Raw genomic sequence first — 16,974 nt, forward strand, 5'->3', positions numbered from 1 at the left:
TACTAAGTCATAGAGTAAGACTATCTCTTACCATTTGTACGTTAGGTGAACTTCATCCACGACGATACCCATTACGTTTGCTTGAAAATATTGGAGCCTAGCACGTCCCTCCACTTTTTCAGCAACCACGATTCCGGGCTTCCGAAAAGAAGCTGGCAACGACCGCTAATTATATCCATCTCGTCGTGCACGCTGAGTTGCATCGCCGTGATAACGTTAGCCATTTCAGTTGCGACCAACTTTTGCCGAATAGGACATCAACAAATGCCCTGCTCGCGTTTCTCTGTTCCTCTTTTAAAATCAATGCTCTGTCGATATCGTTTAGTACAGACTCAATGTCAGAATCCACACATCTGAACTCTACAGCGGCAGCCATTCAACACACGCGCTCTTTGGTGACGTGGTTCATTACGTTACTGTTGATTATCTGTCCATCATCGTATAAAGCCCGCCCTGACAATTTGATTGGTTCGAACAGCATTTGTCCTAAAATAGTAGTTCCTCAACGCAGAAACCCCAGACCCATCTTCCCGTTTACAAAATCTTGTGGGCGGGGCTAAGATGGGCTGGCACCCAGGCTAGAAACAAATAAGGTGTGAAGAGGAAATCTATTAAAATGCAGAAAAAGACTTCAATATGGAATTTTGGCCCTTGACAACACTGGGCGTTTCTCAATGTCAAGGAAGGATCCTCGAAAGCCAGAATTTGACATCCGTCGAAGGACTGTTCCAATGTCGAGGATCCTCTGAATTTCAACCAAGGATTAAGTCCTTCTTTCGAAAAATATCCCATTTACAGGAAAGGATGCATATGTGTATCTTTCGCGCTCTCAAATCACCCGCAATCATATGCGCGCAGCATCGAAAGCACACCTTTTTACTGACGTAATGACGCAATGACGTGCACTTGCTAGCCTGTTCCATTTATGTGTTCTCCGAATGCTAAAGAGTATGTTTTACCTGGCAGTTCATATTACTTAAGGTTTTTCACTGTATTGAATGGCTTTGCAATGTATCACGTTACACTGTCAGTTAAGGAGCGCCATCTGATACGGTCTCGTTTAAATACAGTCGCTGCAGCTCCCACGTGTTTTTTAAAGAAATGTGCAATCATTGTGGTGATGAGGTCAAACTATCACGATATTCATTGTGACAGCCCTACTCATGTGAGCGTAAAAACTATTTTTCGATGTATGGGAGTTTTTTGCAAAGTTTACACGTTTTTATTAGTCGTATTTTCAATTCGCAATGTCAATTTGCGCAGTTTGAAGGGTAAGGAAAACACAGCTAATGTGAGAGAGCGACAAAGCATTTTTATTGTTTATTAATGCAGTTTTTTTCATTTATGTGCATTCTACTTGAAAAGCAATGAAATGTGCTCAGTACCCAATTGATGTATCTGCTTTTTTTTTTAAATCTGCATCCCGTCGCGATCTCTGCACCCTATCGGTTAAACCACTGCAGTATAGTATAGTATAGTATAAAGAGAAATGGAAAAGATGAATATGGTAAGAATAGCAGATTTTAAATTGTTTTCCCCTATGGTTGTGATCTCAAAGGTCACGTTTCATGGATGAGCAGAAAAGATTATACATCACTCGAGGGGACAAAAGACCCTTCACCCAGCCCAGGATATACCCTCCAGTTACAAACCATTGAACGATAAAAGGATGGAAGGAGTGAGAGTTACATCCACGCTTAAACACTCACATATTCATAATGCCCATCTTATACTCTGACACACATATTAAATAAATACGGACGAGTAAAGAAAGATGAGCAAGTCGGCCATGTCTCTGACAGTCAGTGCACTTGAAACCTTGGTCAAAGGTCACAGAGGAGTACTCTCTACTGTATGCCAGTGAGTCAGAGCCAGATAAATAAGATGTGATGTTTCCCTCTCTCGGTGCACTACGAGAAATGCCAGACCTTCAAGCTGGAGACAAGACAAAGCCAAGCAGAGGGAGCAAGACCAGTGTCCTCTGTCAGAGCAATAAAGGATCGTAGAGAAGAGTGTCATTTGAGGTAAATGTCAAGCCGGCAAGAAAAGTAGAAGAAGAAGAGAGAGAAAGAATGCGTGTAGAGAAATGATCCTATACTTCCTGATGAGTGTCATCATATGTATTAAGCTGTCAAAACAGCTGTCAGTCTTCTAGATCTTTTGCTGACTTGTCACTGGGTAAAGTGGCCACTGCCTTAATAAACTACAGATTAATCATGAAAATTAAGGACATGCCATCACAACTTATGACCTTAAAGAGCGCAGCCAAGTTTCGTGGAATATGAGGTTCATATGCATTTATTTCAGCAGTCAAAAGCTAAAACTAAAATTAGTTTTAGTTTAACTACACCATGTGTCTCCAACCCTGCTCCTGATGAGCTACCGTCCTGCAGACTTCAGTTCTAACCCAGCTCCAAAATCTGCAGGATGGTAGCTCATCAGGAGCAGGGTTGGAGACACCCGAAGTGCACTGTCAAAAAAAAATGGTCCCTGCCTGTCACTGTGACGGTACCCCGCACCTAAAGAGTGCATATAAGTACCTTAAAGGTATGTATTAGTACCAAATGTATCTGTACCTAAATGGTATATACTTTAGTAGGACCTTTTTGAAGGTTACTGCCCCAGTGACAACTTGGCAATAATTTCTGACAGTAGCTGCATTTCCATTACCCTTCAAGTTGCGAACTAAAAATGCGGCCAATGGAAACACGGCAAAAACTCCCATACAACTCAAAAAGGGTTTTACACTTGGGTGAGGTGTTTTATATATAATATATCGCAAAACTGCATTTACAGGTCACCTGATGTGCGTAAAAGTCACGTGAACATTCTTTAAATACGGCATGGTATGTTTGGTTAGAGGACAAGACAGAAGAGATGTATCTGACTTCATGTGGCATCACAAGAACCGACAAGCGCATGACATCAAAATACAGCGAGAGAGATTCAAGTGTTGACTGCTCTGAAGACTGCGTTTCTCGTTTCCTCGCTCTTACATACTGATCAAGCGGTGCCATCTTTTAGGATATCTCAATTCTTTAATTGCACCGGGATGAGATGAAGAACAAGGAGTTAGGAGGCTTCCTGAGGAGTCATGAGCGACGCGGAAGTGTTTTAACAACTAAACCTGGCGCACGTATAAATCTCCTCCCCCTTCACATCGTCACATCTTTAACCAAGCTTAAATGTTGGTATTAATCATTAAATTATTGTAAATGTAGATTTGTTTCAGATAGTATTTTTAATATTCATGGACCAATCTATATAAATGATTAGTGGTATAGACACACTTTTTTACGGCACTTTTAAGAATATCTTTATTTTTAATGTAGTAATATGAACTTAGGTATGTATTTAACTTTATTTTTATTTTTATTTTTTAAGTACTGATAATAGGCTTTATGCCCAGCTGCACTACTTCCTGAACTTCAGCCAGCACCTTGTTTCCTGTCTGCCATTATTGGACAAACTGATTAATCCAGGTGTGTCTGATTATTGTTGTTGTGACTACTGAGGTCAGGCACACCTGGATTAATCAGTTTGTTTGTGACTATTGAGGTTAGGCACACCTGGATTAATCAGTTTGTCCAATAATGGCAGACAGGAAACAAGGAGCTGGCTGAAGTTCAGGAAGTAGTGCAGGTGGGCATAAAGCCTATTAGGGGTGTAAATCGGACAGTTAATTCCGATTCGATACAATATTGATTTTCTAAAGAAAAATTAATAATGATGGTCAAAATGTCACATAAAATCAAACTTATGGAGGTAACAGTCGAAATCTTTCAGTATTTTGTGGCAAAATGTGCAATAGTGACAATAACTGAGGTAGTTTTAGAAAAAATATGTAATTAAATTGAAAAATAAATAAAAAAATAAAGCTGTTAAACTTAAGCATTTGATCTGTCACACAACATCAAATTTAAGAGTCAAACAAGTGCTGCAATGGTCTCTTTTGAGAGATTTTTTCTAATCAAATTGATCAAGATAGGACACTGTGTTTGCATGGACAATATCACCTGCAGTGCTAAACACACGCTCATCTTCTGTCTATTTCGCTCTGTTTTCGCTGCTACAACCACTTTTGTTGCTACTTCGCATTCACTTGCTGACACTAGCAGATGAAACTAAACAAAAATGTGCGCTTTGGCTGAAATACGTAGATGGAAGCTACGTCAAGGAATGAGGATGTGGAGAGTGTCAAAATAAAGGTACCTCAAATCGATTTTTTATGTTTGGCACTGATGCATCGGATCATTAGAAATAAAATCGATGTATCGATTCCATATCGATATATTGTTACACCCCTACTGATATGATAATAGAGAATTAATTTTATACAGAGAGTGAGTAATGAGGATATGCCTAATGCTCGTCTCCTCCACGATGAAAAGGAAGCGAGGAAAGAAAATGAGGATGCACAAATAAGAATTGAGAAGCACCCTCTCTCGCTGAATTTTATGTCATATAAATGCTGGTCTGCGTGGTACCTTATGAGGTTGAATACACCCTTCACCATGGTTTTTCAAATTTTTGCAAAACAAAATTACGTTTTAGTCGCATGACGTCGGTTAATGGAAACGTCATCATTTCGCAATAGTTTTTGTCGACATTTAGAAAATAGCGCTAAAGTTTTGCGCAAATCTTTAATGGAACACAGCTAGTGTAGTACATTTAAAATGCAGCGCACAGTTCAAGAAATCTAGTTGGGTAAATTTTTATTGTAATGTATATGTGAATAGATTTACATGGATCAGACATTCATGCGTTTTGGCTCAAATCTCAAATAATGAAAATTACACTTTTTCCACTGTAATTTAACAAAAAATTATAAAGAACATCTTATACACAGTATATGCAGCACAAATTTCATTATCACCAGGGTGTTGACCTCTGTGTGTTGTTTGCATACCTGCCTGCAGTTTTACAAACTTGCAACACAAAGCAGTCGTAGTCTGTATGCATTAAACGCATCCATACCAGCTCATAGTCAATGAAGTTTACTTTGACTGTGCATGAGCGCTAGATTGTGCATGTGAAAATTTAGAAACTGTGGAAAATCAAAGTCCAAAATGACTGAATCGCATTTATTACAGACAGAGCGTAAAATACAATATGTATGCACAGTTCTGTAAAAATATTGAAATACACGCTGTCGCCGAAGCATTCAGAGATATATCATCTGTATCATCCATTGGCTTGGGTTTTTTGTGCTAACATGAACACACAAAAGTCCATGGAGATTCGTTCTGCTCTAAATAACTTGTCAAAGTCGAATTGTATTTTCATAGTGTCCATTAATAATAGCATGTTTATCTTACCTTCTCATCGCTGGCTTTTATATCCACACACCACTGCCATAAAAGCTGTTGTGAAGACACTGAGGAAGATTTCTCACTAATTAAAACAGCATGTGACAAGAATCTCTCAAATACTAATGAATCAGTTCAGCCATATTGAACCAGCACTTTCAATTAAAGCAGTATCCATGGCCTAGGGAGGGCAGACGCCTTAGGAAGGGCCAGGGTTTAACAAATGAATTAAACATGTGATGCAATCTCAACATGGCATTAATTATTCAGGCCCTGTGTTGTATTTACACTGCTTAATATTACTTCTTCGCAAATTTAAGTGCTGATTCCTATCAGCATAATTTAAGGGTTAATTTTCCTAGTCAGTAGACTGGCAAATGAAAATCGCCTAAAACGTAATTGTTCGTGAAAAATAAACCGTTTCAAGTGCAAATCTTAAAATTAATTGAAATCACTACTGTATAAATCCATCAATCACCTGCCAGTCATCTCTTGTGAACATTGCTCTTGTACTTTTTAAGAAAATAATCATTAAATATATATATATATATATATATATATATATATATATATATATATATATATATATATATATATATATATATATATATATATATATATACCTTAACCTTGAATATGCCTGATGGCGTCATGCAGGGATACAAATAATTTACTTTGGAACTTGGCTTGGAAAATGTACAAATTTTAATTAATCGACGAAAATACATCACAAGCTTTGTGAAAATTTCTCTTTGATTTTCCTGTCTGGGAGTCAGTTCATCAGACATGAAAGATTTTAAAATCCATCTATTTACGTAATCCTCCACCCATTCCAGAGTAGGAAACAAATTATCTGCGCAATAAGGAAAAGTGTTACTCAGTTTGTGCTGATGTGAACCATGACTTTTGTCTCTGACCTACTTTAATGATTAGAGCTCAGGCACTCTTATTGGATTAAAGGCTGATTCCTTTAAATGAGCTTGGCTGGTTCAATGCCCATTTTGGGAAATGTGATGATGTCGCCACACAAAGCCTGAGAGTTAATAGAGGCCTGCATTGAATACAGAAGGTGAGAGAGATGAAATAATGAAAGATAGAGACAGAGTGAGAATTTTCAACCACTTTATGCTTGAATAGATACTAAAATTACTTGCCAACCTCTTTTCCACTTTTCTCTCTATCACATCAATATTGGTATACTGTTCACATGCTCACTATATTTATGCGGTACTGAGGATGAGCAATGTTCTCCAGGGTTTGTCAATGTAGAGAGATATCTCTCACATCAAGCACTCTGGAGAATTGAAACAACAACACTTTAGCATTTCAGCATCTAGTTTCACACTTGATACAAGAAAAATATATGTTCAACTATATATGTAGAACAATATATGTTTTCTTTCTTTTACTGTTTGATTGACATTGAGATGGACAGTACTTAATGCAAGAATCTAATATAATGTTACACATCAGATATTTTCCCGAACAGTTAACCAAACATTCACTTAAGACATAATAGACTATGTTTGCATGAATACTGAATACTGATATTGTGTATGTATATGGGATATATCGTGATATATTTTGAACTGGTTAATCGTAGGCTTCATTGATCTGACCTTAGTTTTTGATTTAAAAAATTATGATTGGTGAAAAATTGCAATTTTATTTAATATTGCTAATGTTGACCCCACTAGTCTGCTTTAACCAGGAAGTTTGTTTGGAAACTCTTTTATTTTGTACAATATGGCATAAAGTCGCACTTTGTGTGTTCCTGGTCAGAATTGGGAGTGTTAAATGTATACTGCCCTACAAAGCCAAAGTGCAGTAACTACGCAAACACTGAAACCGAGAAAAATGCCCTTAAAGTTTTTTACACCAGCCAGTCAAACATGTTACTGCAATTTTGGCACACAGGTTTTTTCTGAAATGGGACAAAATTGAACTAAATTGAACAACAGATCTCACAACGCCCATTTCAACCCCTAACTCAATTTTGACCAAATGCGTAGTTACTGCGCAATTGGCTTTGTAGGGCATAGGGTGGCCATTCGTGCCAGTTCCGCCGGACACGTCCCGAGCATGTTTTCGGGTGCGTTCTCCGGAAGTCGCGTTGCTCGACCGCATCGAGGTTCTCACATTTCAGTTAAAATACATTAGAAAATTAAGATTTATTTAAGACATACAATCATTGTAGTTTCATTTTTACATTGAAATGTAACGGTTGCTTTTCTGAAATTGAACCCGAAATATTAAACCTTGATGACGTATGCGGTCGACCAACGCGACTTCCGGAGAACGCACCAGAAAACATGTTCGGGACATGTCCGGCGAAACTGACACGAATGGCCACCCTAGTAGGGCAGAATACATTTAACACTCCCAAATCTGACCAGGAAAGTGCGACTTCATGCCATATTGTACAAAATAAAAGAGTTTCCAAACAAACTTCCTGGTTAAACATTAAAGCAAACTAGTTTAAAAGACATCTAATAGGCATCCAAACACAGCCAGACATCTCGACTAAAACAAGGCAAAATTTGGACTGTCAGTGAAAATCTAACCATTGCTCAAAAATTCATAAATAAATGAAACCAAACACCTTATAGTCACTGCTGACTTTCCTTACATGATAGAGTTTCATACAAGTTATTTTGGCAAAACAACATGTAACCAAATTCAAGGTTATTTTGTCTAGAAGTGGGTTACTACATGTCTAGTTAACCTGTATGGTAAAATGACGGGCCATTGCTTCCTGGGAAGGCTATATGTGTTAAAGTGCCTTGTGTTCCTGATAGCATGATTAAAGCGGTATATGACATTACTTTAGACACAGGAATTATAACCCCAAAGAACAGATTTTCATCAGGTTTAATCCAAATATGCACATGCACATCTCTAAACTCTGATGCACCCATTCACAGTAACTTTATCTCTATCATAATCTCAGAATCAGGCATGAGCTGCATTAAATATTTTAATCCTTTAGTTTTATCCTCCAGCTGAACATTCAACAGCCCATTACAATATGGATGGGGTCATTTTCACTTAATAACTTACTGTAAATATTTAGCCTCTGTTAACAAGCTAAGACACATTTTCACGCTTATATACAAAGTGAAAACAAAAACTTTTCAAGAACCACATTTAATGAGGATGATCTTTGGTACCAATTAAGAAGATGCTGTATTTCATGTAGTGATAGTAGCAATAATGGAGAGTGTGCTGTTAGAGCTGCCTTTGAATGTTTAATGAACACTTACACATGCCAGACTCTCTTTCTCTCTCTGTTACTGCACCCAAAATACAAAAGTTTGATTCAGCCTTCTTTAAACATCTATAGCTCTGTTCAACTGTTCTGAAGACAGATGGGGCAATCCTGACAAAACAGGAATAAATAATTTAGCACAACATGACAAACTACAGAATGAAAATGTAAGCTGTGTCCCAATTCAAATTTGCGGCCTCAAAATATGTCCTTGGCTATCCCAAGATTCATTGCACGTCTGTAATGGCTGGATATTTTTAAAATAAGCATTAAAAGCTTTGTTATATAAAAGCATTTGCATAATTAAAGGTTCTTGTCACTGTTTTAGTATTATGTTTTGTTATATTATTATTCAGTGTATGCTGCCTTTTACTTTTGTGTACAGTATTTTTAAGGTTGTTTAATTTGATATACTGTTAGTAAGTTTAATCTCCAGAAGCGTTCAGTCTTTGCTCTTGCAAATTCCCCCATGTAAATAGTTAATCTGGTGCAAGCGCTAGCTTTAAAGGTCACGTTCTTCCTAATACCATTTTTTAAACCCTAGTTAGTGTGTAATGTTGCTATAATAGAATAAATAATACCTGTAAAATGATAAAGCTCAAAGTTCACTGCCAGGCGATATATTTTCTTTAATAGAATTCCTCTTTAAAAGCCTACAAGGAACGGCCGGTTTGGACTACAGCCCTCTATTTCCTGCTTTAATGACATCAGTAAAACAGTTTGTTGACTAAACTCCGCCCACACAAATACGTCAGTCACCAGCTTTGGCTCAAACGGCTCTGCTAAGCTAAGCTGCTATCGAACAGAGGTGTAAAGTACTTAAGTAAATGTACTTCGTTACTGTACTTAAGTATTTTTTGGGCTACTTTGTACTTGTACTGAGTATCAAAAATATAAGCAACTTTTACTCTCTACTCAATTACATTTTTGATTGGGTATTTGTACTCTTTGCTCCACTACATTTGAAATAACACTTACCGTTACTCGCTACATTGTTAATTTGTCAACGAATAAAAACGAAACGAAAGTGTCAGAGGGTGATGACGGATAGAATCTGTGGTCGCGAGGTTACACGCACACACAAAACTGAGGGACTTCATGTGGCGCTACGCAGGGCAATCGTATGAAATCATCGAGAGCGAATCAAATGCATATGGAGAAGTCTGGTCTCGCGGTACTTTGATGTCAAACGCTGAATGGCTTGCGTTGAGCCACCGTAGCGGGACATCTGCGTGCTGGGTATGTCATAAACTGTAGAGAAAAGTTCGCGTCTGGTCTGAGAGAAGAGATAAAGAGTAAACATATGGATGCATATCACATTTGATTCTGTCACGGGACCCTTTGTTAAACTTGTGATGCTACAATCAAAGGAAAAATGAAGCGCGATCGCAGGAGGGTTATCCCGCAACTCAAAGGCAAGCCCAAATGTTTTATACTGATGTTTATCAGCTACATTACTTGATATAACTTACTATATAAGCCTAAATAAACCAGCGATGTCCTGTACTGATTGCCTGAGTAACTTAAGTACGTTATAAGATTGATAATAAGTGTACAATTTCAATGTCCTCACATTTAATCAAGTATGCTGTATGTATTTACTGTAAAGAGGGATGCATGACTGAAAAAATGTAGTGCACTTAATGTGAGATAGTGGTGTTACGTCTACTACATGTGTTTTCAGTTAATTTTTCAAATGAACAACTTCACGTTTTTAATATGCATTTATCATATTTCTGTTACTGTATATTAACTGTAACAACCTACTGGACTCTAATACTGGAATTATTGAAATATTAAGATTATAACTTTTTTAGGATATGCCTATAAGAATATTTGGTAACACTTTACAACAAGGTTCATTAGTTAACATCAGTTCATGTATTAACCAACTTGAACAAACCATGAGCAATACATTTGTTACAGTATTTATTCATCTTTGTTAATGTTAGTTAATAAAAATTTAAGCTTGAATTGTTTGTTCATGTTAGTTCAGAGTCCATTAACTAATGTTAACAATGTTTTAATAAAGTATTAGTAATTGTTGAAATTAACATTAACAAAGATTAATAAATGCTGTATTAGTGCAGTTCATTATTAGTTTATGTTAACTAATGTAGCTAACTAATGTTTACTAATGAACCTTATTGTAAAGTGTTACCATGTTTATATCACAAAGTTAGGCTATATATTTGTCAGCATGGCACATTCAAGTACACAATGACACTAGATTAAAATTAAATGGAATTAAATTAAATTAAATGTAGATTTCTAGACTAAAATCTCATGGCATTTAGTTGAATAAAATTAGACTAAAACTAAATCAATTCAGTGGCCGGTTGCATAAACATAGCCGTGACGTTAAGACTGCGTCTTAAGTATGATTCTTACTAACTAGCAATTAGTTAGGGCTAATCAGTCTTATTATTTGGATTTAAATTAGACCAATCTACCTTTCTATGTAACATACTTAAAACAGTTATGATCAGTCTTGAAGAAAAAATTTCATGACTAACTTTTAAAGCTAGTCTTAAAGTTTTATGCAACCAGCCACAGATGACAAAAATATGACTAAAACTTAATTAAATTTTAGTCAAAAAACGATGACAATGTTTAATCTGTGTTTGTTCTGCCAGGTAAAATTTTGTTTGATTTGTTTTCTATATTAGGAAGTAAAACATCATAAATAAATTTCCTTGGTTTTCACTGAGTTACTTTGGTTATGTACACACTGTGCAGAGTGTTTGTAAATTCGGTTGTCACTACCTGCATTTTGCGGGAGTTAATTCGGTTGTAGAATGCGGTTGTGAGTCCCGTAAATTACTGAACTGTGTGTGTACAGAACAGGATTAAGCATTAAAAGGTGAAGTGACGACCGAATTAATATGCAGTGTGTACGGGACCAATGTCTCTTTGTGTTGAGGACTAGTGCATCTTTGAGCCAACATTCAGTACGAGTAAAAATGTACTTTTAAATTGGGTTACTTTAATACTTTTACTCAAGTCGTATTTAAATTGGTCACTTGTAACTTGTAGTGGAGTAATTTTTACGGTAAGGTATCTGTACTTTTACTCAAGTGTGGCTTTCAGGTACTCTTTACACCTCTGCTATCGAATCACAGCACACTAAAAACAAACTACACAATCAGAACTCATTACGTATCTCTGAAGGAGGGACTTCACATAACAAGGAAGACCTCAGCCTGTTTTGAGGACAGTGAAAACATCGCTATACAGATAAGTAAATTGTGTGAAAAATACCGTGTTTTTTTACACGTGAAACATGAACACATGTTATATTGCCCACTATAAACACAATCAAAGCTTCAAAATCACAGACAGAACGGGAGCTTTAAAAAGGAATGGGAATGGGAGATTAAATGAAAACATACACAGAGTTTAAAATTAATTAAATTCGTTTTTGATTCAGTTTTTTATAAATTAGGTAAGAGGGCCATCTAGTGGATAATAGCAGATTACCGTAAAAACTCATCAGGAAAGCGTCATTGGCAGGGAACTGTTTTCTCTTAATTGAAAAGATGAAACTCAGTGGCAGGGAAAGAGTTAAAAGAATAGGTCCAACACTTTTGGACCATGCGCCTGGCATCCTGACCGTGTTTCTGTCGTTACATTAGGGAAAGTAAATTTGGACACATCCTTTCACCTGTGCCATGCCCTTCAGACCATGTACTTGTATCATTACAATAGGGCCCCTAAGGTTATAAATCTACTTAGCAATCATATGCAGAAATGCCTATAAAAGTTGTAGGCCTATTTAATAGCTCTCTGTTTAGTTTGACCAGAGCATATTCTTGAATGTATTTAAATAAAAATGAACATTCTATATGTCACAGGCTTTAAAAGGTACTGCCCAACAGGAACGACCCAAAAAGCGCTATTGACCAGCCAATGTTAAAACAATGCTTATATTCGGTAGAAATTGATGTTCAGCCATTGCAGTAAATTTGGCATTGCTCCTTTAATGTTCTCCACGTCTGTTCTGCTCCATTTGAAAGAAATATGCACATGAACTAGCAGTGCTGATGCGTGAGCAGAAAGACTGCCATGGCACCATTACTCACTCGCTCTTTTATACTGAGCTACCTTCAGGGAAACACCAGCACCACACACTAAATACACCCATAAACCTTATTACTGTCATGTGTTTTTTTATTCTATTGCAAACTTTGGATAATTTATAGAACTATATGTACATCAAACCCAATCAGGGTAAATATACAGGACACAATACCTGAAACTCAATATTTTATTTTTGCATTGGCTCATTTAGAATTTTCATTCTTCGTCACACTCATTTGCATTAACCGAGAGGAAACAGTTGGAAAGTTTGCAGTTTGCGGATAATTGTGACCCTGGACCACAAAACCTGTCATAAGGTACTTTTTGAATTTAGATTTTATTGCGCTGAATAAATACGTTATGGATTCTTAGGATAGGAAAATATTGGGCCGAGAAACAACTATTTGACAATCTGTAATGTGAAGCCGCCTTTCACCTGTACATAACATACGACAAGTCATTCATTTCCTATGGAGGGTCACAAACGGGCTGATTGAGGTGACGACCATCTGTGGATGCGCAATTTCGGATCCATTTTGAGCGTTAAATCCGCTAAAAAAATTAACTTTTGCAACTACACCGCATCCGATATGCAAACCGGAAGTTATGTATTTCATTGTATTACAATCAAAACACTGTGCGAATGAAAATTATTATACTTTTTGTGTAACTTTATCAGTAACATTTGAATCCATTTAAAAATAAATAAAATTTTCAATAACTTTATCAATTTAATATTTATATGTTATTATTTTAATCTTCATTTGTTCTCTCCAAAAAATATTGTCAGTCTTTGTCATTAATGCATAGCTGTTTTTTGTTTCATCTATTTGCATTAATTTATTTATTCCACTATGGTGAATATTAGAATGAAGCCTCTTGCGCAGGAATGAGCTTCTCTTCCATGTTATGATGAAACGGAAACTTTATTATGACTGCCACTAAGAGGCGAACTCCAACAGTCGTGTCCAAATGCTTTGTACAGTGGAAAGGTGGCTTAAGGGGCCAGTCACACCAAAAGCGCTTTAAACACTTGCAAACGCAAGGCGCGACGCACTGCCTTTTATTAAAAAAGAGCAGTGTGACGCGGCTTTTAATATTGCTAAGCAACAACCGAGGCAGCTGTCTTGTCAATCAAATATTGAAGCGTGAGCGCTCTTTTGCTGTTAACTGTCATATTAGCAGAAACTTTAAAAAGAGGACCCTTGCTCTGACCTTGTTTGAGGGTGAGAGGTGCACAAACACGCAGGAGAGAGTGAGCGAGTGGAGTCCGGTTCTTCAAAGCAACTGTAAACTTCACTCACCACAACGTAAGGCCCACCTCTCCCCTCATTCGATTGGACAATGGAAGACGCGAATGACGTCAGGCGCTTCTCCGCTCTCAGCGCTCCTTCAAAAACACGTGCGCGGCAGGCGGCAGAAAACCGCAAGGCGCTCGGCGCGCATAAACAGCGCGTAAACGCGCCCTGCCCATAGAATATCATTCAAAAAAGGCGCCTGCAACTGCCATAAACGCTTTTGGTGTGACTGAGCCCTAAGGGTGCCAAAAAAAATCTAAATTTTGAGAAAATCACCTTTAAAAACAACACTAAAGAGTTTTTGCACTTTGCTCCCCCTACAGGTTGGAAGCGGAGTTGTCCATTACCACTGTCGTAAATAATTTTGCCTACTGCAGCGAAGCTGGCTCTGATTGGATTGTAACTTGCCATAAAGCAAACTAGGGGAAACTTCTTTAGTGCGGTTTTGGCCGATAGAGGGCTCCAAAGCGAATGTGAAAGTGACGTTTTTACTGAATATCAAATGATGTTTGGCATAAAAGAAAATTCGCCTATTGCCACTAGGGGTGTCACGATTTTCCAAATCCTCGGTACGGTTACATTTTCGATTCTAATGTCACGATTCGATTCAATTCTCGGTTTTTACTTTTTTTGAAAGCACAAAAAAATGCTATTCCATTTTTAGACTAGACTTTAATAAAAAAAATCTGAGCTTGTACTGACCTAGTTGTGCTGCCAGTGGAATAATATGGTACACGCACATACCTGATAAAACGAAACTTCCTGTCAGATGAACATTCCTGTCAGTACTTTGCACCTTGTCATTTAAACACGATTGGGAGTAATGAGGAGTTTATATGGACGCAAACTAATATTATGTCGATTATTGAGTCGGCTGCTTGTGTTGTAAGTAAAGGCGGCGGTCTCCTGTGGCTGTTCGAACACATTTAACCACATGTGCATTTACACTACAAAAGCCTGGCAAGCCGACCTGACATGACATGGGGGCACGGCAGCATCGACGATTCCATTTTTTAATTCTAAGTTCGAGGTTGTGATTGAATTTCGATCAATGTTGTTTTAAAATCGAAACCGTGACACCCTTAATTGCTACAAATATACCTGTGCAACTTGGTCCAGGGTCACATTTGCTCTTATTTTTCTACTGTGTTTTAAAAGAGTTTTGTGTGGCCTCCACATTTTTAATCACCATAATAATACATTTTCTTGTCCTCAAAGGAAGAAAGAAAATACACAATCCAGTGTCCTCGGCTTACCCTCTCCATCATCTGTCAGCCGTTCTGAGAGCATCATACCGGGTGTCCCAGCCTCCCTCAGTCTTTTCTTCTGGTCTTTCTCTCTTCTTTTCTTTCTGTCCCTTGCTTAGGGTCCTTTCAACACGGCTAAGACAATGCCGGTTATGCTATGAAGCCGGTTTGACAGCTGCTCCCACTGAACTCATTCAAAATTCTCAAACTTCCACCTGTCCCTTAAGCCACAGCTGTTTGACAACAGACCCTAACGGAAAACTGGACCTAAAAAAGACTGTAGGGGAGGAGTCTGATCCTGTGCAGATGAGATTTTAAATGCCTAATGCTAGGACTCATGCCAGACAGCTTAAAGCTAGAGAATCTCCCAGATACTCAAATACAGTGCTTTATTTTTCATCCAAGCAAAGGAAATATGGACGAACTCAGGATTATTTCCCCTTGTGGAGTAAATATCTTCCCATTGCACACCAGTTGATCCAAACACACACACATTGATTCGTTCGCTCACTCCTATGTGATGGTGTAAACAAAATCATCACGTCGCTAAGCAACAGCCTCTATTAGTACAGCAGCTTGTGCACAGTGTTGTAATGTAAAGCCTGAGTATGTAAGCCAAATGCTTAAAGGGACATGAAATTTGACATTGACAAATTTGGCAGATGCGTTCATCCAAATCAGTATTTGTGTTCCCTTCAAACCCACGACCTCATGCGCTGCTAACACGATGCCCCAGCTACCAACTGAGCTGCAGGAATGTGCCAGACTGCAATATATAATGCAATAATGTGTGTAGTTGCACTATATAGATCTATAGGAAACCTATACTGCATCTTTCTTTGGCAATTTAGTCAACATGTTTATTGCTTATGCTCCAAAACACATCAGCTGTAATGGCACAGACATTTCAAGATATTGTTTTATTACCACAATGCATGCTTGTGCAAAGTTTGTTATGAATAAAAAACCCTGGGCAACATGAAGTGACATTGCACTTCCTCTCACAGACTGAGGGTGGCAGTGTTACCACATTTACAAAGCATATCCTGACAGAAGATTGGTTCTCATGTTAAGGTCACTCTCACAACTTACTGTAGTCGACACATTTATGCCATGCACAACAAAGCCGTAAGCCTTTACAACGCTCTAATATACAACAACCTGACATGAAAAGGTCAACAAAGAAAATAATAACTACAGCATGCTTTGTTTCCCCTGCAAAGATACAGTTATCATTCAGCTATTTTCAAAATAGGGTTTAAAAATCTAAAACAGGCTGGATAATCCCCGCTTCACTGTCTTTAGAGTCGCTACATATAAAGATTCAAATGAAGCTGCTAAATGAACCCACATGCATAATGAACAGCATGAATAATTAAACAGCTAAAGTGAAAACGCACTAATGAACAATACAGCGGCACATTTGCCAAACTCTGACATGATGAGGGATAATACGTGTACGTTTGCGCAAACATAGCCTCGGTCACAGTACGCAGGCAGAGCGAATGTCTTTGTAAATTGTTGATCGAGCCATTCAAAGCATTCAATTCAATGCAACAACAAACACAATAACAATCCGTTCACAGAGATTTGTTCTGCGCGTGTATAGTGCTGTGAATGCAAGCAGACCCCTACACAAACTTCAATGACAAAGTTCACACAGTTTTTGCCATTGATGACTTTATTTACTGACAGGTGTGACTTGCAAATTGCCCTGCACGTGCAACAGCACATACAAGTGGCTCCAATGCTGTCTGTATGAGCAAATGACC

At 37.8% G+C, this 16,974-nt stretch overlaps 1 protein-coding gene across 8 annotated transcripts in view; it reads right to left on the reverse strand.

Moving 5' to 3' along the window:
* Positions 1 to 16,974, reverse strand: part of myo16 (myosin XVI) — a 269,807-nt gene that overhangs the window by 221,967 nt on the left and 30,866 nt on the right. For 4 of the 8 annotated variants that reach the window (XM_055214650.2, XM_055214648.2, XM_055214656.2 and 1 more), the window contains exon 1: positions 15,212 to 15,706. The exons of the other annotated variants lie outside the window; for them this stretch is intronic. In XM_055214650.2, coding sequence (XP_055070625.2) covers positions 15,212 to 15,248 — 37 coding nt within the window. In that variant the 5' untranslated portion in view covers positions 15,249 to 15,706. Of the gene's footprint in view, positions 1 to 15,211; positions 15,707 to 16,974 lie in introns of those variants that run through there. 8 annotated transcript variants of the gene reach the window in all.

Source organism: Misgurnus anguillicaudatus, chromosome 17, assembly GCF_027580225.2.
Source record: "Misgurnus anguillicaudatus chromosome 17, ASM2758022v2, whole genome shotgun sequence".
Classification (NCBI taxonomy): Eukaryota; Metazoa; Chordata; class Actinopteri; order Cypriniformes; family Cobitidae; genus Misgurnus; species Misgurnus anguillicaudatus.